The 25,816-nt window shown below is 41.5% G+C and overlaps 1 protein-coding gene across 1 annotated transcript in view; it reads right to left on the reverse strand.

The window, feature by feature from the left end:
• The window catches only part of LOC119360535, a 34,171-nt gene extending 9,227 nt beyond the window's left edge, over window positions 1-24,944 (reverse strand). Inside the window, exon 1 of the mRNA XM_037626132.1 lies at window positions 24,903-24,944. Within this exon, the coding sequence (XP_037482029.1) occupies window positions 24,903-24,944 (42 nt within the window). The remainder of the gene's footprint in view (window positions 1-24,902) is intronic.
• Window positions 24,945-25,816: the final 872 nt, after the last annotated feature.

Consider the following 25,816-nt stretch of genomic DNA (forward strand, 5'->3'; position numbering starts at 1 on the left):
GCCTCACAAGTCACATCTAAGTTTCGATCACGCGCTGTGTCCCGTTTGGCAAAAATTCGTGTTTTGACCTTTTGGTCAAGTTTCGATCTGATCTTGGTTCGGACTTTTTTTTTGAAATCTGACCCCTTTTTCTACTGGTAGGGGGCTCGGCGGTATGCTGTTTTCACAACCTTTGGCGGTAAGAAACTAATCCACATCAGCACCCTAAATGGCCCTCGTCCCCCTCCGTCCCACCCTACCGCCACAGGTCCTGGCGGTAGCTTGTCTTACCCTACCGTCAGGGACCCCAACGGTAGGGTCTGGGCACTTAAGCTACGGGCCGGCCGCCCCACCCCCACCCAGCTGCCCGAAGAATTGTCTGTTCTTCTCTCTCGCCCCCTCTCTCATCTCCTCACTCCCCTCCTCGGATCTTCTTCGTTTTTTCACCGTCTTGCGGATCGAGATGGCTAAGAAATAAGAAATAAGCTCCTCCAATCCTTCCAATTAGTTTTAGTCAAATAGCTTCCGATTCGTCGCATTATTTGATTCAAATCACCCCTATTTTTGAACTAGATTTTTTTTTACCATAGGATTGTTTTAGGTTGATTCTAGATGTTCTGTTGTGTTGGATATGAACTTTAATCGCTAGTTCAAATGGTAGTGTGAAGATGAACCCTAGTTCATTTTTTTGGAGGAATTTGTTTTGCTATGATGCATGTTGGAGGAATTTGTTTTGATATGATGCATGATGTATAGTGGATGTTGTTTGATGAAATATGCTTAAGATGAACCCTAGTTCATGTTTTTTGTTTAGAAAAAAAGATGGTATGATGCATGTTGGATGATTAACTCATATGTTTGTTTTGCTATGATGCATGTTGATATGATGTGATGCATGATGTATAGCGGATGTTGTTGAAGAAATTTATATGAATGAATTAATCATGTGGATGTTATATTTTTTTATGTGTATGCTTATGCTTATAATGCTTATGTTTATGCATTAAGTATATCATCATGGTGATGTGGTTGAATATGATTTGTTAACTAGTTTGAAGAAGAACCTAGTTTGAAGGTGAACCTAGTTTGAATATAATATGATTGATGTTAGTTGAACGGTTGAATAGGATATGATGATTATATGTCGATAACTAAATGTTGTTGTTTCAGGAGGCCCCGCTTTGGTTCGGCGGTCGTCACTAATTACACTATGCTTGACCCGGCATCCGATAATGGTCATCGCACACGTTACATCCAGAACGGAGTGGTAAATAACAATGATCAATGTCTTGCATCAAAATTTTGGCTTCCCAAAAGTTTGTTACTAACTATTTTCATGTGCACATTGATAGATGTTTCTGAAGGAAATATGCCCTAGAGGCAATAATAAAGTTGTTATTTTATATTTCCTTATTTATGATAAAGGTTTATTATTCATGCTAGAATTGTATTGATCGGAAACTTAAATACATGTGTGAATACATAAACAAATATTGTGTCCCTAGTGAGCCTCTACTTGACTAGCTCGTTGATCAAAGATGGTTAAGGTCCCCTAACCATGGACATGAGTTGTCATTTGATAACGGGATCACATCATTAGGAGAATGATGTGATGGACAAGACTCATCTGTTAGCTTAGCATAATGATCGTTCAGTTTATTGCTATTGCTTTCATATATATCAAATACATATTCCTTTGACTATGAGATCATGCAACTCCCGGATACCGGAGGAATATCTTGTGTGCTATCAAATGTCACAACGTAACTGGGTGATTATAAAGATGCTCTGCAGGTATCTCCGAAGGTGTTTTGTTGGGTTGGCATGAATCGAGATTAGGATTTGTCACTCCGAGTATCAGAGAGGTATCTCTGGGCCCTCTCGGTAATACACATCATAATAAGCCTTGCAAGCAAATGACTAATGAGTTAGTCACGGGATGATGTATTACGGAACGAGTAAAGAGACTTGTCGGTAACGAGATTGAACTAGGTATGAAGATACCGACGATCGAATCTCGGGCAAGTAACATACCGATGGACAAAGGGAATAACGTATGTTGTTATAACGGTTCGACCGATAAAGATATTCGTAGAATATGTAGGAGTCAATATGAGCATCCAGGTTCCGCTATTGGTTATTGGTTGGAGAAGTGTCTCGGTCATGTCTACATAGTTCTCAAACCCGTAGGGTCCGCACGCTTAATGTTCGATGACGATTTAGTTATGTGATTTGGTGACCGAATGTTGTTCGGAGTCCCGAATGAGATCACGAACATGAAGAGGAGTCTCGAAATGTTCGAGAGGTAAAGATTGATATATAGGATGATAGTATTCGGGCACCGGAAGTGTTTCAGAATGTATCGGGTATTTATCGAAGTACCGGGGGGTTACCGGAACCCCCGGGGGGAAGATATGTGCCATATGGGCCATAAGAGGGGAGCACACCAGCCCACAAGGGGTGGCGTGCTGCCCCTTAGGCAGGAGGCCGAATTGGAGAAGGAATAAAGGGGGTTCGCCCCCCCCCCTTTCCTTTCTCTCTTCCCCTTCCCTTTTCTCTCCGATGAAATATGGTAAGGGGGGCGAATCGGGGAGGAACCCCAAGTAGGATTCGGCCTACTTGGGGCGCCCCTTGGCTGCCTCTCCTCCCCTCCCACCTATATATATGTGGGGAGGGGGCGCCTAGAACACACAACATCGATTGTTAGCTGTGTGCGACGCCCCCCTCCACAGTTTACGCCTCCGATCATATCTTCGTAGTGCTTAGGCGAAGCCCTGCTCGGATCACTTCACCATCACCATCACCATGTTGTCGTGCTGACGGAACTCATCCACTACCCCGACACCTTGCTGGATAAGGAAGGCGAGGGACATCATCGCGCTGAACGTGTGCAGAACTCGGAGGTGTCGTACGTTCGGTACTTGATCGATCGGAGCTAGAAGAAGTTCGACTACATCAACCGCGTTGTCAAATGCTTCCGCTTTTGGTCTACGAGGGTACGTAGATATACTCTCCCCCTCGTTGCTATGCATCTCCATGGATAGATCTTGCATGAGCGTAGGAAATTTTTTTAAATTGCATGCTCCGTTTCCCAACAGTGGCATCCGAGCCAGGTCTATGCGTAGATGATATGCACGAGTAGAACACAAAGAGTTGTGGGCGGTGATTGTCATACTGCTTACCACCAATGTCTTATTTTGATCCGGCGGTATTGTTGGATGAAGCGGTCCGGACCAACCTTACATGACCACATTCATGAGAATGGTTCCACCGACAGACATGCAACTAGTTTTGCATAAAGGTGGCTGGCGGGTGTCTGTTTCTCCTACTTTAGTTGAATCGAATTTGACTATGACCAGTCCTTGTTGAAGGTTAAAACAGCAAACTTGATAAATCACCGTTGTGGTTTTGATGCGTAGGTAAGAACGTTCTTGCTAGAAGCCCGTAGCAGCCACGTAAAACTTGCAACAACAAAGTAGAGGACGTCTAACTTGTTTTTGCAGGGCATGTTAAGATGTGATATGGTCAAGACATGATGTGATATACATTATTGTATGAGATGATCATGTTTTGTAAGATATCTGACAACCGGCAGGAGCCTTATGGTTGTCTCTTTATTGTATGAAATGCAAACACCATATAATTGCTTTACTTTATCACTATGCGTTAGCGATAGTTGTAGAAGCAATAGTTGGCGAGAGGACCACGACGCTATGATGGAGATCAAGGTGTCGAGCCGGTGATGATGGAGATCATGACGATGCTTTGGAGATGGAGATCAAAAACACAAGATGATGATGGCCATATCATGTCACATATTTTGATTGCATGTGATGTTTCTATGCATCTTATTTTTCTTAGTACGGCGGTAGCATTATAAGATGGTCCCTTGACTTAAATTTCAAGGTATAAGTGTTCTCCCTGAGTATGCACCGTTGGACAGTTCGTCGTGCTGAGACACCATGTGATGATCGGGTGTGATAGGCTCTACGTTCACATACAGCGGGTGCAAGACAGTTTTGCACATGCGGAATACTCGGGTTAAACTTGATGAGCCTGGCATGTACAGACATGGCCTCAAAACACTGGACACCGAAAGGTCGAACGTGAATCATATAGTAGATATGATCAACATAGAGATGTTCACCATTGATGACTGATACGTCTCCAACATATCTACTTTTCCTAACGCTTTTCCTCTTGTTTTGGACTCTAATTTGCATGATTTGAATGAAACTAACCCCGGACTGATGTTGTTTTTAGCAAAACTACCATAGTGTTGTTTTTGTGCAGAAATAAAAGTTCTCGGAATGGAACGAAACTTTGCGAGGAATTTTTATACAACAAAAGAGAATTTATGGAGCCAAGAGCCACCTGAGGGGGCACCTGGGTGGGCACAACCCACGAGGGCGCGCCTACCCCCTAGGTGCGCCTAGGTGGGTTGTCCACACCTGGTGGCCCCACAGACCCCAAAACCGACGCTATAAAAATCATATTTTTCCAGAAAAAATCAGGGAGAAAGAATTATCGCGATCCACGAGACGAAGCCACCGTCACCTCCTGTTTTTCATCGGGAGGTCAGATCTGGAGTCCGTTTGGGGCTCCGGAGAGGGGGATCTTTGTTCTTTGTCATCACCAACCCTTCTTCGTCGCCAATTCCATGATGCTCCCCACCGGGAGTGAGTAATTCCTTCGTAGGCTCGCTGGTCGGTGAGGAGTTGGATGAGATTCATCATGTAATCGAGTTAGTTTTGTTAGGGCCTAATTCCTAGTATCCATTATGTTCTGAGATTGGTGTTGCTATGACTTTGCCATCCTTAATGCTTGTCACTTTGGGCCCGGGTGCCATGATTTCAGATATGAACTGTTTATGTTATCACCAATATATCCATGTTCTAGATCCAATCTTGCAAGTTATAGTCACCTACTACGTGTTATGATCCGGCAATCCCGGAGTGACAATAGTCGGGACCACTCTCGGTGATGACCGTAGTTTGAGGAGTTTATGTATTCACCGTGTGTTAAGGCTTTGTTCCGGTTCTCTATTAAAAGGATGCCTTAATATCCTTTAGTTTTCAATTGGACCCCGCTGCCACGGGAGGGTAGGACAAAAGATGTCATGCAAGTTCTTTCCATAAGCACGTATGACTATTTACGGAATACATGCCTACATTATATTTATGAACTGGAGCTAGTGCCGTATCGCCCTAGGTTATGACTATCACATGATGAATATCATCCAACAAATTACCGATCCAATGCTTACGAATTTATCTTATATTGTTCTTGCTAAGTTACTACTGCTATCTTTACTGTTGCACTTGCTATAAAACTAATGCTATCACTATTACCGTTACCATTGTTGCTGTCACTATTATCAAAGCTATCATATTACTTTGCTACTGATCACGTTGCTGCAGATAACTAATCTCTAGGTGTGGTTGAATTGACAACTCGGCTGCTAATACCTTCAAATATTCTTTGGCTCCCCTTGTGTCGAATCTATAAATTTGGGTTGAATACTCTACCCTCGAAAATTGTTGCGATCCCCTATACTTGTGGGTTATCAATGACTACTCCATCTCACGTGATAATCGGACATGGTTTAGTTGATTTGGATCACGTATCATTTAGATGAGTTCGGGATGTCTATCTAAGTGGGAGTTCTTAAGTAATATGATTAATTAAACTTAATTTATCATGAACTTAGTCCTGATAGTATTTGCATATCTATGTTGTAGATCAATAGCTCGCGTATAGCTCCCATGTTTTATTTTTGATATGTTCCTAGAGAAAAACTAAATTGAAAGATGATAGTAGCAATGATGCAGACCGGGTCCGTGATCTGAGGATTATCCTCATTGCTGCACATAAGAATTATGTCCTTGATGCACCTCTAGGTGACAGACCTATTGCAGGAGCAGATGCAGACGTTATGAATGTTTGACAAGCTCGGTATGATGACTACTTGATAGTTTAGTGCGCCATGCTTTACGGCTTAGAACCGGTACTTCAAAAACGTTTTGAACACCACGGAGCATATGAGATGTTCCAAGAGTTGAAATTAGTATTTCAGACTCATGCCCGTGTCGAGAGGTATGAGACCTTTCATGTACTCAGAATGTCTGGGTACTACAATCACTTGAATCAAGTGGGAGTTAATCTTCCGGATAAGATAGTGATTGACAGAGTTCTCTAGTCACTATCACCAAGCTACTAGATCTTCGTGATGAACTATAACATGCAAGGGATGACGAAAGCAATTTCCAAGCTCTTCGTGATGCTGAAATCGGCGAAGGTAGAAATCAAGAAAGAGCATCAAGTGTTGATGGTTAACAAAACCACTAGTTTCAAGAAAAAGGGCAAGGGACAGAAAGGGAACTTCAAGAAGAACAACAAACAAGTTGTCGCTCCTATGAAGAAACCCAAAGCTAGAACCAAGCCTGAAACTGAGTGCTTATACTGCAAAGGAAATGGTCACTAAAAGCGGAACTGTCCCAAATACTTGGCGAATAAGAAGGATGGCAAAGTGAACAAATGTATACTTGATATACATGTTATTGATGTGTACTTTACTACTGTTCATAGTAGCCCCTGGGTATTTGATACCGGTTTGATACGTCTCCAAGGTATCTATAATTTTTTATTGTTCCATGCTGTTATATTATCAATCTTGGATGTTTTATAATCATTTTATATCATTTTTTGGTACTAACCTATTGATATAGTGCCAAGTGCCAGTTGCTGTTTTCTGCATGTTTTTTACATCGCATGAAATCAATACCAAACGGAGTCCAAACGGAACGAAACTTTACGGAGATTTTTTTTGGACCAGAAGGAACATAATGGGCCCTGGTTGCGCCTAGGGGGTGCTCCGAGGAGAGCACAACCCACCAGGGCGCGCCAGGAGGCCCAGGCGCGCCCTGGTGGGTTGTGCCCACCTCGGGTGCCCCTCGGACCGCCTCTTTGCTATGTAAATACCCCAATATTCCAGAAACCGTAGGGGAGTCGACGCAATATTCATCTAGCCGTCGCAGAGTCCAGAACCACCAGATCCAATCTAGACACCATCTCGGATGGGGTTCACCACCTCCATTGGCGCCTCTCCGATGATGCGTGAGTAGTTCTTTGTAGACCTTCGGGTCCGTAGTTAGTAGCTAGATGGCTTCCTCTCTCTCTCTCTCTCGCTGATTTCTCAATACAATGGTCTCTTGGAGATCCATATGATGTAACTCTTTTGCGGTGTGTTTGTTGGGATCGATGAACTTTGAGTTTATGATCAGATCTATCTTTTTATATCCATGAAAGTATTTGAGTTTCCTTGTTCTCTTTTATGCATGATTACTTATAGCCTCGTATTTCTTCTCCGATATTTGGGTTTTGTTTGGCCAACTTGATCTATTTATCTTGCAGCGTGAAGAGGTGCTTTGTAGTGGGTTCGATCTTACGGTGCTTGATCCTAGTGACAGAAAGGGAACCGACACGTATGTATCATTGCTACTAAGGATAAAACGATGGGGTCCATCTCTACATAGATAGATCTTGTCTACATCATGTCATCGTTCTTATTGCATTACTTCATTTCTCCATGAACTTAATACACTAGATGCATGCTGGATAGCGGTCGATGTGTGGAGTAATAATAGTAGATGCAGGCAGGAGTCAGTCTACTAATCTTGGACATGATGCCTATGTAATGATCATTGTCTGGATATCGCCATAATTATTTGAAGTTTTGTCAATTGCCCAACAGTAATTTGTTCACCCACCGTTTGCTATTTTCTCGAGAGAAGCCACTAGTGAAACCTACGGCCCCGGGTCTCTTTCTCTTATTATTTGCCTTTGCAATCTATTTTCCTTTGCTTTTATTTTCAGATCTATTAATCCAAAAATACCTTGCTGCAATTATTTCTTATTTATTTTATTTGGCGTTCGATCTATCAATTTACTACAAATTTATTCACGTCTGTTTGCCTATCTTGAGGCGCCGTACCCGAAAGGGATTGACAACCCCTTTTACACATCAGGTTGCGGGAAGTTGTTATTTGTGTGCATGTGCTATTTACGTTGTGCTACATTATCCCTTCCTCTTTGGGGAAATACCAACGTAGCTTCAAGCCGCATCAAAAAGAATTTCTGGCGCCGTTGCCGGGGAGGATCTTCAACATATACCAAGTTCCTAATCATAAATCTAATCTCCTCGCAATTTACATTATTTGCCATTTGCCTCTCGTTTTTCTCTCCCCCACTTCACAAAAAATTGCCGTTTTATTCGACTCTCTTTTTCGTTCGCCGTTTTTTTGCTGGATCTGTTTTTTGAGTGCAATCTTGTTGTGAAGTCATCATGACTCAAGAGAACACCAAGTTATGTGATTTCTCAAATACCAACAACAATTATTTTATTGGCACTCCGATTGCTCCTCCCGCCACTAGTGCAGAGTATTGTGATATTAATACTGCTTTGTTGAATCTTGTCATGAAAGATCAATTTTCTGGTACTCCTAATGAGGATGTCATGTCCCATCTTAATACCTTCGTGGAATTATGCAATATGAAAAAGAAAAAAGATGTGGACAATGATATTGTCAAGATGAAATTATTTCCATTCTCTTTGCGTGATTCTGCAAAAATTTGGTTTTCTTCTTTGCCTTGCAATAGTATCGATTCTTGGAATAAGTGCAAAGATGCTTTTATCACTAAGTATTTTCCGCCCACAAAAATTATTTCCCTTAGAACCCAGATCATGAATTTCAAGCAACTTGAACATGAGCATGTTGCACAATCTTAAGAAAGGATGAAAAATGATGCTAAGGAATTGCCCAACTCATGGGTTAAATGTTTGGATGATCATATAAAATTTTTATACGGGATTGAATTTTGTTTCTCGTAATCTTATAGATTCCTCCGCGGGTGGTACTTTTATGGAAATTACTTTGGGTGAAGCCACCAAATTTCTTGATAATATTATGGCAAATTATTCGCAATGGCATACCGAAAGAGCTCCTACTAGTAAAAATGTTAATTCGGTTGAAGAAATTTCTTCTTTGAGTGAAAAAGTTGATGCTCTTATGAAATTGGTTGCTAGTAAAAGTGCTCCCATTGATTTCAATGATGTGCCTTTGTCTATTTTGATTGAGCAAACTAGTGATGTTGTAGATGTGAATGTTATCCCTCGAAATAATTTCAACAACAATGCTTATAGAGGTAATTTTAATCCTGGGCTTTTCCCTAGTAATTCCTCTAATTCATGTGGAAATCAATCTTACCTATACATATACCTATACTAATAAAGTAAGGTGCGTTTCTTCAATTTTTTTCATCCGTTCACCGTCGAAATTTATTTTTCTATCCGAGGTGGTACTAAATTTTTGTGCATTCGTCTGTTTTTATTTATTTATAAGAACTCCAGATTTTCGTAATTGGGCCGCACACGCTGTGGCCCAGCCAAGCCTGCCTACTTATTTGCCTACTCATGAAGCTGCAAAAACTCTATTTGGCGCCCAACCCGGCAGATGGCCAGACCTTCGCACAGTCCGCCCAAAATTGTGCCAGCCCGTTTCGCTTTTCCTTCCAAATTTATTTTTTACCTTATTTCGTAATTAAAAAATTTCACAAAAAGTTCAGATTTTTTTTGAAATTTAAGAAAAACGTGCAGAATTAAAATATTGTGTTCTCATTTTTATAAATGTTTGGAAAAAATAACTTTTTTCTCATTCCGATTTGTTTTTCGAAATTCAGGACATATTAAAATTTTTTCCAAAAAATATTTGTGTTTTCTAAAATTGTTTGGATTTTCAAAAAAATCATTTTAGAAAAAATTCCAAATTCGAAAAATATTCATATGTTAGTAAATTGTTCACAAATTCAAAATAATATCTGCGTTTAAAAACACATTTTATAAAATTGTTCTGAATGTTCAAAACATGTTCCATTTTCAGAAGTCGGTCACTACTTCAATTTTTTTGTATTTTCATAAAAGGTTCGTGTCTTCAGAAAATGATGTCGTTTCAAATTGTGTTCATGTTTTTTTCAAAATGGATGGAATATCAAAATCATTGTTTGTACTTTAAAATAATGTTTATTTTTCCAAGAATATTCGGCAATTCATAATATATTTTTTTATAAATCTGACTTTGCAATATGTTCCTAGATATTCATGCTAGCCATTGGTTTGCATTAGGTGTTTGTTGCCATGGCTAGCAGCACGTGCTCGAGCCTTTAAGGTCATGTGCTCGATCGTTTAACCTGTCGTTTTTCTGGATTATTATTGTGCCTTGCAAACAAAGGTTATTTCAGTGCCTGCCAGTAACTGACCCAGACGTGATCGGTTGTGCGTTCCACACGCTATTTGACGCAACTAGCGTCTTATAGTAGCGCCCATGCAGCTGCCCCAAGAAAAGAAAAAAAAATATACGTGTAGATTTTGTTTCATCCATTCCACACGTAGTTCCCCATTTTTTTATTTATCCTCAATTGGGCCTACCACACATTTCTTTTTCTGTCACAATGACAAGCAGCAAAAAATTAAGGGCGCGAGGGGATTGAACTATGACCTTCCCTATTGTGTCGACGGACAAAGCCAACTCAGCTAGCTTGCAATTATGGAATAGTCCCACCTTGAAATTTTATACTAAATCACACCAGTTTTTGTATGTCCCTAAGTTATCTGGAAATAAGAAGGTTGTGTGAGAATAAGGAAGTTGTCCCGAGAATCATGTGCAGAACGAGCCACAAATTATTGCCAGAGGTAACTTGCACGTGTCAATAAAAGACAATATGCTGGTTGGTTATAGCCTATAATTGAAAAATTGTGGGCACATGCTAATAAAGAGAATATGCTGATTTTGCTCTAATTAATAAAAATTGTGGGCACATGAGCGCAAAAATAGTTGAAGAGAATAAACCCTGATAATGAAGGGACATTCATGCCTGGTTATGCGCTAATTATGCCAATCAAACAAAATTTATGTACTATAATTAGTAATCCATCCGGTTACATCGTCATAGGAGAGAGTGGTCGAAGCAACCGTGCCTCGAAGGTCACCGTGTAGCAACAAAATGAGGATGCAACCACAACTCCGACTAGGTCAGAAACAATGTATATGACTATTTTATAATCATGCCTAGGTCTATAATTTTTGTAGCAAACTTACTTGCAAATTCTATTTGCAACACTGACAATAGCTCGGTTGATGGAGGAGGTGACTATAGGCGAGGCGCTAACTAACGACACCCCGACGCGGCCGAGCACTACTGCCGACTATCTCCTCCCATTATTGACGGCCGCCGCCCACATCGTTCCACTCACACAAGGTTGAACTACCACCGCCGACAATGACTGGAAGGAGGATAAGCGACAATATAGATCGGGCATTGTGTTCACATAGAGGACATGGAAGAGTGTGTGTGGGGATGTGGGAAATGCTAAGATATTATTTTTCTCCCGTTGCAAAGCACGGGCATATTTCCTAGTAATAATAATAGGAACACCTCTGATCTTGATAATAATATTAAAGAATTTATCAGCACGCAAAAAGTTTTCAACACTTCCATGGAAGAAAAGTTGAATAAGATTGATGATTTGTCTAGAAGTGTTGATAGAATTGCTCTTGATGTGGAAAATCTCAAGATGATTTTTTTTGCCTAAAGTAGATGAATCAATTAAAGCTCTTTATGTTTCTATGGATGAAAGTAAGAAAAGAACCGCTATGCTTAGAGCTAAAAGAGAATTTTTAGAAAAAGCATTTTCTAGTGATTACTTTCGTAAAAGTGATGAAGATCTTAAAATGATTGGTGTTTCTTCTATTGATTCCTTGTTTAGTAAAGTTAAGATTGATGAAAAAGGGACTGGAGAAGAGTCAACTTTAGGTAGAAGGCGTCCTGATAATTCGGAGGGTGAAAATCTTGTTGAGAAAATTAATAAAAGTGTGTTTGAAGAGGTCAAAACTTTAACTAGTGATGTGCCCACTCTTTTGGATTACAAACACTTTAATTATGATAGTTGCTATTTGATCGATTGTATTTCTTTGTTGCAATCCATGATAAATTCACCCCATGCTTATGAATAAAATAAAGCTTTTACTAAACATATTGTTGATGCTATGATGAAAGCTTTTGAAGAAAAATTGGAATTGGAAGTTTTAATTCCTAGAAACTTACATGATGAACGGGAACCTATTATCAAAGTCAAGATTAAAAATTATGAGTGTTTTGCTTTGTGTGACTTGGGTGCTATTGTTTCTACAATTCCGAAATCTCTATGTGATGTGCTTGGTCTTACCGATCTTGATTCTTGTTCTTTAAATTTGCACTTGGCGGATTCTACTATTAAAAAGCCTATGGGAAGAATTAATGATGTTCTTATTCTTGCAAATAGGAATTATGTGCCCATAGATTTCATTGTTCTTGATATTGATTGCAATCCGTCTTGCCCAATTATTCTTGGTAGACCATTTTTACACACTATTAGTGCCATGATTGATATGAAAGAAGGCAATATTAAGTTCCAATTTCCCTTGAGGAAGGGTATGGAACACTTCCCTAGAACAATAATTAGGCCACCATATGAATCAACCATGAGGGCATCTTATGGATCTCGAAACAAAGATAACAATGTAAAACTATAGCGCTTGTTGGGAGGCATCCCAATGAATAAAATTTATTTTTGCTTGTTTCTTTTTGTTCTTCAGTGTTTGCACAATTATGCTATTGTTATGATTGTGTTTTTTGTGTTTTAATTAGAGTTAGTGCCAAGTAAATCCTTTAGGATCTTCTTGAGTGATAGTTGTTTGATCTTGCTGAAATAACAGAAACTTTTGCGCTCATGAAAACAATTCTTATTTTTTATCAGAGCGTGGAAAATTGCCAAAGCAGTAGATTAATATACAAATTTCTCAGGTCGTCCTATTTGTTCAGAATTTTTTGAGTTTCAGAAGTATTCGAGATATTCAGATTGCTACACTGTTCTGTTTTCTTTGCATTGTGTGCTTATTTTAATGGCTCTATGGTTTTCTTTGACGATTTTTTGCCATAGAAAAGTTGGAATACAGTATATATAATGCAAGAACAAAATATGAATTGGTTCGGTATAGTACTTATAGTAGTGATTTGCTTTCTTTTACTAACGGATCTCACGAAGGTTTTGTTGAGTTTTGTGTGATTGAAGTTTTCAAGTTTTGGGTTATCTTACGATGGATGAAGGAATAAGGAGGAAGAAGAGCCTAAGCTTGGGGATGCCCCGACATCCCAAGATATTATCCAAAAATAAGCAAACAACTAAGCTTGGGGATGCCCCCGAGTGGCATCCCCTCTTTCTTCTAAGGTCCATCGGTATTTTACTCGAAGCTATATTTTTATTCGTCACATACTATGTGTTTTGCTTGGAGCGTCTTGTATGATATGAGTCTTTGCTTGTTGTATTTTGTGTTTTAAGTCTTGATTCCTTGCTGGACACACCTATTTGAGAGAGCCAAAATCATGCCATGACTTGTTAGAATTGCTCTCTATGCTTCACTTAAATTTTTATGAGCTATGGACTTGCTCTAGTGCTTCACTTATATCTTTTTGGGCATGGTGTGCTTTAGTATTTTTTAAGAAATGCTCTCTTCACTTAGATTTATTTGAGAGTTAATAAAAATTTCAAGAAATTCTCTCTTGCTTCCCTTAAATTAATTTGAGGGAAAGAAAAAATATTATGCTCATAATCTTCACTTATATTTGTCTGAGCTTGTCAAAAGCAACATATGAAAATTAGTTCCAAAGTGATAGATATCCAAGAAGGATATAATAAAAAAACTTTCAGGAAGATCATTGGACAAAATAAACTTGATTCTTAGTAATAGTTTTGAGATATGATGATGTGATATGTGAGTTGTGTTGATGAGTAATTATGCTTTAGTAAGAATATTGGCGTTAAGGTTTGTGATTCCCTATGCAAGCATGAAAGTCAATAGTTGTGTAATGAAATTATATCCTACTTGTGGTGCATCATTCAGTGTTAATTATGCTTAATGCTTGCTTATGAGATTCTCGGTTTCTTGGTTGGTCGCTTCCCAATCTTTTGCTAGCCTTCATTTTGCACTAAGTATGATCTCTACTTGTGCATCCAAAAACCTTTAAACCAGTTTTGCCACATGAGTCCACTATATCTACCTCTATGCGGTATTCTTTTGCCGTTCTAAGCAAATTTGTATGTCCCATCTCTAATTTTCAAAATAAACTTCTCTTTTGTGTGTTTGTTTCGCTCGCGGAGCGGTGATGGGTGGCTAATATTTTCCAAGCTAGATGTATTATTCTCACGATGAGTGTTTATTCACTTGTCACTGCACGAGAGTAAGGCAAAGGTATTAGAGATGCCCAGTCCTGAAATGAAAAATGAATTTACTTTATGTTGTCAAATAATAAATTCCTTGAAAAGTGTTGGTATGGAAGGCACCCGTGGATACGGTTAGCCACGGAAGGTGAAAGTATGGTTGAAAAAGGAATAAACTTTAATTTCTGTTTGGGAACCGCCTATGATATATCTAGCATGGAAAGTGTTGGGAACTCTAAGTTGTTTTCGTTGGTGGGAAAGGACACACCTCCCAAAATGTTTTTACCTCTAAGTTTTTCTCTTTGAGCTCTGGCACCTCTACAAATCCCTACTTCCCTCCGCGAAGAGCCTTTCTTTTACTTTATGCAATTTTTATTTTGAATTTGAGTCTCCATATTCTCTTATAAAAAGCACCAACTAGGAGGCAATATGATCGTACTTGAGTATTGGGTGTAGCTAATATGCGAGTGTGTTTCATGAATGGATTAATGATTGAGCATGATGGGCTAGGGATAACTTATTTTAGCGTTGATATTTTGAAAGACATGGTTGCTTGTTGATATGCTTCAGTATTTAAATTATCATGTCAAAACTAGACTATTGCTTTGAACAATCACTACAAAAAAATACACTTCCGTTATGATACGTGTTTGTCACAGTAGGTCGCGTTTTTTGTCATGCATGTACATCCATGACGATTTTATGACAGAATCAAGATATTCATACCTGTGCTATCGTAGAAGTGTTCCATGACATTACCAAAATTATCATCACGGAAGTGTCCACTTCTGATAACCCACAAGTATAGGGGATCGCAACAGCTTTCGAGGGTAGAGTATTCAACCCAAATTCATTGATTCGACACAAGGGGAGCCAAAGAATATTCTCAAGTATTAGCAATTGAGTTGTCAATACAGCCACACCTGGAAACTTAGTATCTGCAGCAAAGTGTTTAGTAGCAAAGTAATATGATAGTGGTGGTAACGGTAACAAAAGAGTAATGAAAGCAAAGTAATATTTTTGGTATTTTGTAGTGATTGTAACAGTAGCAACGGGAAAGTAAATAAACATAAACCAGTATATGGAAAGCTTGTAGGCACCAGATCAGTGATGGATAATTATGCCGGATGCGGTTCATCATGTAATAGTCATAACATAGGGTGACACAGAACTAGCTCCAATTCATCAATGTAATGTAGGCATGTATTCCGAATATAGTCATACGTGCTTATGGAAAAGAACTTGCATGGCATCTTTTGTCCTACCCTCCCGTGGCAGCGGGGTCCTAATGGAAACTAAGGGATATTAAGGCCTCCTTTTAATAGAGAACCGGAACAAAGCATTAGCACCTAGTGAATACATGAACTCCTCAAACTATGGTCATCACCGGGAGTGGTCCCGATTATTGTCACTTCGGGGTTGCCGGATCATAACACATAGTAGGTGACTATAGACTTGCAAGATAGGATCAAGAACACACATATATTCATGAAAACATAATAGGTTCAGATCTGAAATCATGGCACTCGGGCCCTAGTGACAAGCATTAAGCATAGCAAAGTCATAGCAACATCAATCTCAGAACATAGTGGATACTAGGGATCAAACCCTAACAAAACTAACTCGATTACATGATAAATCTCATCCAACCCATCACCGTCCAGCAAGCCTACGATGGAATTACTCACGCACAGCGGTGAGCATCATGAAATTGGTGATGGAGGATGGTTGACGATGACGACGGCGATGAGCCCCCCTCTCCGGAGCCCCGAACGGACTCCAGATCAGCCCTCCCGAGAGGTTTTAGGGCTTGGCGGCGGCTCCGTATCGTAAAACGCGATGATTTCTTCTCTCCTATTTTTTTCTCCCCGAAAGCCAATATATAGAGTTGGAGTTGGCGTCGGAAGGTGTCTAGGGGGCCCACGAGGTAGAGGGGCGTGCCCTAGGGGGGGCACCCTCGTGGATAGGGTGTGGCCCCCCTGGTCTTCATCTTTGGCGAGGATTTTTTATTATTTTTTATAAGACATCCCGTGGAGTTTCAGGTCATTCCGAGAACTTTTGTTTTCTGCACATAAAACAACATCATGACAATTCTGCTGAAAACAGCGTCAATCTGGGTTAGTTCCATTCAAACCATGCAAGTTAGAGTCCAAAACAAGGGCAAAAGTGTTTGGAAAAGCATGGTGGAAATTTCAGCTTCCGGTATCTTTCTTTTATTTGTAACAATATCTTTCATGTACTTAGCATAAGGATTCATTTTGAGCATATCAGTCAAATGCATATGCAAAAAGATAGGCCTAATCATTTTAGCAAAGCGCTCAAAATCCTCATCATCCTTTTTCTTGGATGGTTTCGGAGGAAAAGGCATGGGTTTCTGAACCCAAGGTTCTCTTTCCTTACCATGTTTTCTAGCAACAAAGTCTTTTTTATCATAATGTTGATTCTTTGATTGTGGGTTAGCAAGATCAACAGCAGGTTCAACTTCTACATCATTATCGTTACTAGGTTGAGTATCATCATGAACATCATCATTAACGTTTTCACTAGGTTCATGTTCATTACCAGATTGTGTTTCAGCATCAGACATAGAGATATCATTTGGATTATCAGGTGGTTCAGCAATAGGTTCACTACAAGTTTGAAGAGTTCTATCATTTTTCTTTTTCTTCTTTTTAGAAGAACTAGGAACATCAATATTATTTCTCTGAGAATCTTGCTCAATTCTCTTAGGGTGTCCTTCAGGATACAAAGGTTCCTGAGTCATTCTACCAGTTCTAGTAGCCACTCTAACAGCATAATCATTTTTCTTACTATTCATTTCATCAAGCACTTCTTTTTGGGCTTTAAGTACTTGTTCTACTTGAGTGGTAACCATAGAAGCATGTCTGCTAACAAGTTTAAGTTCACCTCTAATAATAGCCATATAATCACCCAAGTGTTTAATCATATTGGAATCATATTTCAATTGTCTACCAAAATAAGCATTGAAGTTTTCTTGTTTAACAATAAAATTATCGAACTCATCAAGGCATTGTCTAGCAGACTTATAATGAGGAATATCACCTTCATCAAATCTATAGAGAGAATTTACCTTTACTACCCGTGTCGGGTTATCGAGGTCTGGAGGTTCTTCAATAAATAAAGGATTAAGATCATATGTTTCTTCAACAGGCGGTAGATTAAGACCATGTATTTCTTCAATAGGAGGTAAATTCTTAACATCTTCAGCTTTAATACCTTTTTCTTTCATAGATTTCTTTGCCTCTTGCATATCTCCAGGACTGAGAAATAGAACACCTCTCTTCTTCGGAGTTGGTTTGGGGATAGGCTTAGTAATCGGAGCAGGAGCTGGCTCAGGAGGTGCCCAATTATTTTCATTTGTCAACATATTATTCAATAAAATTTCAGCTTCATCCGGTGTTCTTTCCCTGAAAAGAGAACCAGCACAACTATCCAGGTAATCTCTGGAAGCATCGATTAGTCCATTATAAAAGATATCAAGTATTTCAGGTTTCTTAAGAGGATGATCAGGCAAAGCATTAAGTAACTTGAGAAGCCTCCCCCAAGCTTGTGGGAGACTCTCTTCTTTAATTTGCACAAAGTTGTATATTTCCTTTAAAGCAACTTGTTTCTTATGAGCAGGGAAATATTTAGCAGAGAAGTAATAAATCATATCCTGGGGACTACGCACACAACCAGGATCAAGAGAATTAAACCATATCTTAGCATCATCCTTTAATGAGAACGGAAATATTTTGAGTATATAAAAGTAGCGCGATCTCTCATCATTAGTAAACAGGGTGGCTATATCATTTAATTTAGTAAGATGTGCCACAACAGTTTCAGATTCATAACCACGAAAAGGATCAGATTCAACCAAAGTAATTATATCAGGATCAACAGAGAATTCATAATCCTTATCGGGAACACAAATACGTGATGTAGCAAAAGCAGGATCAGGCCTCATTTTATCTCTAAGTGATTCTTTGTTCCATTTAGCTGTTAACCTTCTAAGCTCATCATTATCATTGCAAGCTAAAATAGCAGTAGAAGCTTCTCTATTAAAAATATAACCTTTAGGAATAACAGGCCTATCCTCATCATCATTTTCATCAATATTATCAGATTCAATAATTTCTTTCTCTCTAGCCCTAGCAATTTGTTTATCAAGAAATTCACAAAGGAACACAGTAGTATCAAGCATAGAAGTAGTTTCATCATAAGTATCATGCATAGCTGAAGTGGCATCATCAATAACATGCGACATATCAGAACGAATAGCAGAAGCAGGTTTAGGTGTCGCTAGCTTACTCAGAACAGAAGGTGAATCAAGTGCAGAGCTAGATGGCAGTTCCTTACCTCCCCTCGTAGTTGAGGGATAAATTTTTGTTTTCTCGTCTTTCAAGTTCTTCATACTGTCCAGCAGATATAAATCTCAAGTGACTCAAAGAATAGAGCTATGCTCCCCGACAACGGCGCCAGAAAAAGGTTCTTGATAATGCACAAGTATAGGGGATCGCAACAGCTTTCGAGGGTAGGGTATTCAACCCAAATTTATTGATTCGACACAAGGGGAGCCAAAGAATATTCTCAAGTATTAGCAACTGAGTTGTCAATTCAGCCACACCTGGAAACTTAGTATCTGCAGCAAAGTGTTTAGTAGCAAAGTAATATGATAGTGGTGGTAACGGTAACAAAAGAGTAATGAAAGCAAAGTAATATTTTTGGTATTTTCTAGTGATTGTAACAGTAGCAACGGGAAAGTAAATAAACGTAAACCAGTATATGGAAAGCTCGTAGGCACCGGATCAGTGATGGATAATTATGCCGGATGTGGTTCATCATGTAACAGTCATAACATAGGGTGACACAGAACTAGCTCCAATTCATCAATGTAATGTAGGCATGTATTCCGAATATAGTCATACGTGCTTATGGAAAAGAACTTGCATGACATCTTTTGTCCTACCCTCCCGTGGCAGCGGGGTCCTAATGGAAATTAATTGATATTAAGGCCTCCTTTTAATAGAGAACCGGAACAAAGCATTAGCACCTAGTGAATACATGAACTCCTCAAACTATGGTCATCACTGGGAGTGGTCCCGATTATTGTCACTTCGGGGTTGCCAGATCATAACACATAGTAGGTGACTATAGACTTGCAAGATAGGATCAAGAACACACATGTATTTATGAAAACGTAATAGGTTCAGATCTGTAATCATGGCACTCGGGCCCTAGTGACAAGCATTAAGCATAGCAAAGTCATAGCAACATCAATCTCAGAACATAGTGGATACTAGGGATCAAACCCTAACAAAACTAACTCGATTACATGATAAATCTCATCCAACCCATCACCGTCCAGCGAGCCTGCAATGGAATTACTCACGCACGGCGGTGAGCATCATGAAATTGGTGATGGAGGATGGTTGACGATGACGACGGCGACGAGTCCCCCTCTCCGGAGCCCCGAACGGACTCCAGATCAGCCCTCCTGAGAGGTTTTAGGGCTTGGCGGCGGCTCCGTATCATAAAACGCGATGATTTCTTCTCTCCTATTTTTTTCTCCCCAAAAGCCAATATATAGAGTTGGAGTTGGCGTCGGAAGGTGTCTAGGGGGCCCACGAGGTAGGGGGCGCGCCCTAGGGGGGGCACCCTCGTGGATAGGGTGTGGGCCCCCTGGTCTTCATCTTTGGCGAGGATTTTTATTATTTTTTATAAGACATCCCGTGGAGTTTCAGGTCATTCCGAGAACTTTTGTTTTCTGCACATAAAACAACATCATGGCAATTCTGCTGAAAACAACGTCAGTCCGGGTTAGTTCCATTAAAATCATGCAAGTTAGAGTCCAAAGCAGGGGCAAAAGTGTTTGGAAAAGTATCTACGACGGAGACGTATCAACTTCCATGATAATAAATCACGCGTCACAAAAGTGCTTTTGTCAAGGGTGACCGACACGTGGCATCCACCATAACGGAACGCTGTTAAGCTATCGGGTCCGGTTTTGGATCCGATAACCCGTTAACAACCCGGACCATGCCTGAGTCTATGTAGAGAACACACTTCGGGTGTGGGCGATATCAAGGTGGAGGAGCGCAAGGGAGTTCACCGAGTTCTTCCTTGCGGTCGGCTACCGCTGTCGGTGTCAAAACCAGCCGATCTTGGGTAGGGGGTCCCGAACTGTGCGTCTAAGGTCGATGGTAACAGGAGACGGGGGACATGATATTTACCCAGGTTCGGGCCCTCTTGATGGAGGTAATACCCTACTTCCTGCTTGATTGATCTTGATGAATATGCGGATTACAAGAGTTGATCTACCACGAGATCGTAATGGCTAAACTCTAGATGTCTAGCCTGTATGTGAAGGAAATATGCCTTAGAGGCAATAATAAAGTTATTATTTATTTCCTTATTTCATGATAAATGTTTATTATTCATGCTAGAATTGTATTAACCGAAAACATAATACATGTGTGAATACATAGACAAACATAGTGTCATTAGTATGCCTCTACTTGAGTGGCTCGTTAATCAAAGATGGTTAAGTTTCCTAACCATAGACATGAGTTGTCATTTGATTAACGGGATCACATCATTAGGAGAATGATGTGATTGACTTGACCCATTCCGTTAGCTTAGCACTTGATTGTTTAGTATGTTGCTATTGCTTTCTTCACGACTTATACATGTTCCTATGACTATGAGATCATGCAACTTTCGTTTACTGGAGGAACACTTTGTGTGCTACCAAACGTCACAACATAACTGAGTGATTATAAAGGTGCTCTACAGGTGTCTCCGAAGGTACTTGTTGAGTTGGCGTATTTGGAGACTAGGATTTGTCACTCCGATTGTCGAAGAGGTATCTCTGGGCCCACTCGGTAATGCACATCACTATAAGCCTTGCAAGCATTGTAACTAATGAGTTAGTTACGGAATGATGTGTTACGGAACGAGTAAAGAGACTTGCCGGCAACGAGATTGAACTAGGTATTGAGATACCGACGATCGAATCTCGGGCAAGTAACATACCGATGACAAAGGGAACAACGTATGTTGTTATGCGGTTTGACCGATAAAGATCTTCGTAGAATATGTAGGAACCAATATGAGCATCCAGGTTCCGCTATTGGTTATTGACCGGAGACGTGTCTCGGTCATGTCTACATAGTTCTCGAACCCGTAGGGTCCGCACGCTTAAAGTTCTGTGACGATTTGTATTATGAGTTTATGTGTTTTGATGTACCGAAGGTAGTTCGGATTTCCGGATGAGATCGGGGACATGACGAGGAGTCTCGAAATGGTCGAGACGTAAAGATCGATATATTGGACGACTATATTCGTACATTGGAAAGGTGCCGAGTGATTCGAGTATTTTCGGAGTACCGGGGAGTTACGGGAATTCACCGGGAGAAGTATTGGGCCTTATTGGGCCATACGGGAATAGAGAAGAGAGGCCAAAAGGAAGGAGGCGCCCCCCCCCCCCTCTGGTCCGAATTGGACAAGGGGTGCAGCCCCCTTTTCCTTCTCCCTCTCCCCCTCTTTCCTTCTCTCCTACTTCGGAAAGGAAAGGGGAATCTTACTAGGACTTGGGAGTCCTAGTAGGACTCCCCACACTTGGCGCGCCCCCTCTAGGGCCGGCCTCTCCCTCCCTCCTTTATATACGGGGGCAGGCGGGCACCTCTAGACACAATAATTGATCTCTTGATCTTTTAGCCGTGTGCGGTGCCCCCTCCACCATATTCCACCTCAGTCATATCGTAGCAGTGCTTAGGCGAAGGCCTGCGTCGGTAGCAACATCGTCACCGTTATCACGCTGTCATGCTGACAGAACTCTCCCGTGAAGCTCTGCTGGATCGGAGTTCGCGGGACGTCATCGAGCTGAACGTGTGCTGAACTCGAAAGTGATGTATGTTCGGTACTTGATCGGTCGAATAGTGAAGACGTACGACTATATCAACCGTGTTGCGCTAACGCTTCCGCTTTCGGTCTATGAGGGTACGTGGACACACTCTCCCCTCTCGTTGCTATGCATCACCATGATCATGTATGTGCGTAGGATTTTTTTTGAAATTACTACGTTCCCCAACAGTATGACCGTGATTGCCTCTAACGACTAAACCCTCCGGTTTATATAGACACTGGAGGGACCTAGGGTTGCACAGAGTCGGTATACAGAGGAAGGAATCTTCATATCCGAATGCCAAGATTCCTTCCATGCAAAGGAGAGTCCCATCCGGACATGGGAGGAAATCTCCTGTCTTGTATCTTCATGGCCCATCAGTCCGACCCACGTCACATAGCCCAGACGCTCCGAGGACCCCTTAATCCAGGGCTCCCTCGGTAGCCCCTGAACCAGACTTCAATGATGATGTGTCCGGCGCGCAGATTGTTTTCGGCATTGCAAGGCGGGTTCCTCCTCCGAATACTCCAAAGCAGCCCTCGAACACAGAAAACATGTACGACTCTGCAAAACAAGTACCACACACAACCGCAGAGAGTATAATATTTCATGGGTCCCATCTACTGACAACTTTTGTAGTGAGACATTACGTCCCTGCCCGGTCATTATTTTGAACCGTTTTTTAGCCTCCCGCTCCATGTTTCGAGATGTGGTTTTCATTGGCATGTCTTGTCGAAGCAGAGATCGTGTCCCCTTATTGCGGGATTCTCATCAATACGGGCGTGGGTAATCCAACCGCGCCGCCTGCACGACCCTTGGGGAATAAGCGAGTTTTAAGGCGAATGGAGAGGCGCTTGGTATTCGCTGCCTTTATTAAGAGATAAGGATTCACCCTTTCACCCATGCCTTCTTTCTCTCTGCCCACCCATTCTCGAGCTCCAGCGCCCAAACTTCCATCCTTTCCACCTCAAAAAAGCACTACGGCCATGTCCGGATGTGGAGCGCAGTGCAAGTGGATGGCCTTCCCCTGTTTTTGAAATATTTAAGGGGTTGTACTTCCCATGTTTTTATCATCGCTATGCTGAGTGCAGCAGTGCACTCAATTTTGAAATATTTAATGGAAAAAATATTGTATTTGGTTTGGTGCCATCGTTCTATGTAATTGTTTACAAATACGTGATGTTGCATAATGTGAAAACTTATTGCTGGCAACTTGTGAAACTTCAAATTGCAGGCAGGAGGCCACAAAATAATTGTTGGTCCGAGACATGCATTGTGCAAGAAGACGAGACAAGATGATATAAATATGATTATGCATCAAATATTATATCTACAACATGTTGATTGCTTTTTCCATCTTTGGGGTGCTATTGTTGTCTTAGGACTTTCATATGAATCTCTGATTCTTTTTTCCCAGTTTCTGCTTAGAGTCAGGTCATGCGAGTTCATCCAACCGTTCACGTACAACTACGTGCTGCATTGCAATTTGCAAGTAATCTTGCTTCAGCAGAAGAGAATTGCGTGATGGACTTGCTATCAGCCTGGTTATGAACTACTATGTCTATTCCTAAATAGATAGGATATTAGAAAGCATGCACTCTAAATTTGGCTCATGCAATAAAAAGAGTATTCATATTGTTTTCTTGAGTAAAGAAGGTATTTAAATTTTTTGGGTGAAATGTACGTGAAAGGAATATTGATTTATGAAGAATGATATTTCTAATTATGTATGCCAAGAATTAGGTACTATACACTTCGTGTCTATACATTTCACGGATTTACAAAATGTTCACGAATTTAAGAAAAGAAAAAAGAAAATATAAAAATAAGAAGAAATAAAGAAAAATAAACCGAAGAAAAAAAAGGCAAAAAGAAAAACAGAAAGATAAGATGCACAACAAGAAGTAGTATAAAAGAAGAAGCCAGACACAACAGGTGCGCTGTACTAGTTGGTTGCTGCAGGTAGATATAAATCAAGAGCTTTGATGTTCGATACTGCTCAGCTGCATTTAGGGAAATTTGGTCCAGTTCTTCATTGTCTTGGTGATGCCCAACCATAAAACCTGAAATCCCGACCAACGAGCGTTGTTATAGCAGATATCATTTCAAAGTTCCATAAAGAACACATAATTGCAGCATGAAAGGCACTGTTGAATTTGCGTGAATTGTCAGTCAACTAACTTTAGCAATACTCATAAAACCAGTCCGAACCGGAGGACCATTAATCTCTACTCCTAATGTCTCAGTTGGTAGTCTGCGTTTCGGGTTTTATTTTCGTCCCACCTACTATGGTCTTTTTTGGTACTTCTTTGGTACTTGCTCCCACCTCCCGCTCAGCCGCAGTTAACCAAAAAAAAAAACCTCCAGCCGAGTACCCCACCCGCCCCCACGCGCCCAATCTCCCGTCGCATCCAACTGACCCGAGCGAAAATAAACCAGCAAAAGAAAGCCGGCGGAAATTAACCAGCGAAAAAAAATCTCCCCACTCTGCGCCCTGAGCTAGGTTTCGTTCCCTCAAGCGAGAAACAGTCGCCAGACTCTGTGCCCTCCTTCGCCCGCCGCCTCCCTTCGTCCCTTCACCGCCGCCGCCCTTCGTCGCCGCCGCCCTTCATCCCTTCGCCGCCGCCGCCCTTCGTCCCTTCGCCGCCGCCGCCCTTTGTCCCTTCGCCGCCCCCGCTCCATCCGCTCCTCCTCTCCCGAGAATACGCAGCAGCATCCGCCGACGCCGATCTGGGCAGACGCGGCCATCGTGGATCACGAGGATCTGGATGATGGGGCGGCAGAGATGGCCACGGATCTGTTACGACGACGACGACGCCGGATCCGCACCCGCAACATCCGGATGGAGGCCGGCGACAAACCCTAGCCTAGCCGTCAGCATCGGGATCCAACCCCTGCTCTCGGTGCCGGGGCAAGGCATATGGGGGTGCTTGCTGCCGCGGTGGACCTCGACGCCGGCGACATCTGCAGCATCTCCCTCCCATCGGGCTGCAGGACCTGTACGCCCAAGGTACGCCACGGAGCGGAGCAACTTCTGGGACGCGCCGCCCTCACCCTGCCCGAGCGTGCCGCCTCGCCGCCGAGGGCCCAAGGCTCCAAGCGCGCCGCAGCAGCTCGTACTTGCTTAGGATCAGCGGCGCGGTGAGGAAGAACCATAATGCCTGCACGCGTTTGACTCCTGGTAAATCTCAGTGTCTCGAAGAATCAACACTAATTCCTTTTTCTGTTTGCGATGGTAAATTGGAATCGAGACTCAGTTTGGTGTCGCTGAAGTGATTCGTATCCTAGCGACCGGGATCGCGTCCCCGACATTCCACTTGTCGACTCCGACCCTCGATTCAGGACGACGGACCCGGTTCGAGGGTCGCTGCCTCGTTCCCCGATCCCGGCAACTATGGTGCCCATGGAGGATAGGTATTGCTTCATCTTCATATCCAGTATTTCTTTTGGTATGTATCCGATTCGAGCTGCAATTTTTGTCCAGCTACAGCATCATTCTCGTCTTAGGCTAACCCCATTTCTCCCAGAACTCGCTGATTGTAGTATCCCGGATTTCCTGACGCAGTCAAGCTGGAGCCTCATCCACAGCCATTCCCGGATTAGACAATGCACTGCTCATT

Source organism: Triticum dicoccoides, chromosome 2B, assembly GCF_002162155.2.
Source record: "Triticum dicoccoides isolate Atlit2015 ecotype Zavitan chromosome 2B, WEW_v2.0, whole genome shotgun sequence".
NCBI classification, from domain to species: Eukaryota; Viridiplantae; Streptophyta; class Magnoliopsida; order Poales; family Poaceae; genus Triticum; species Triticum dicoccoides.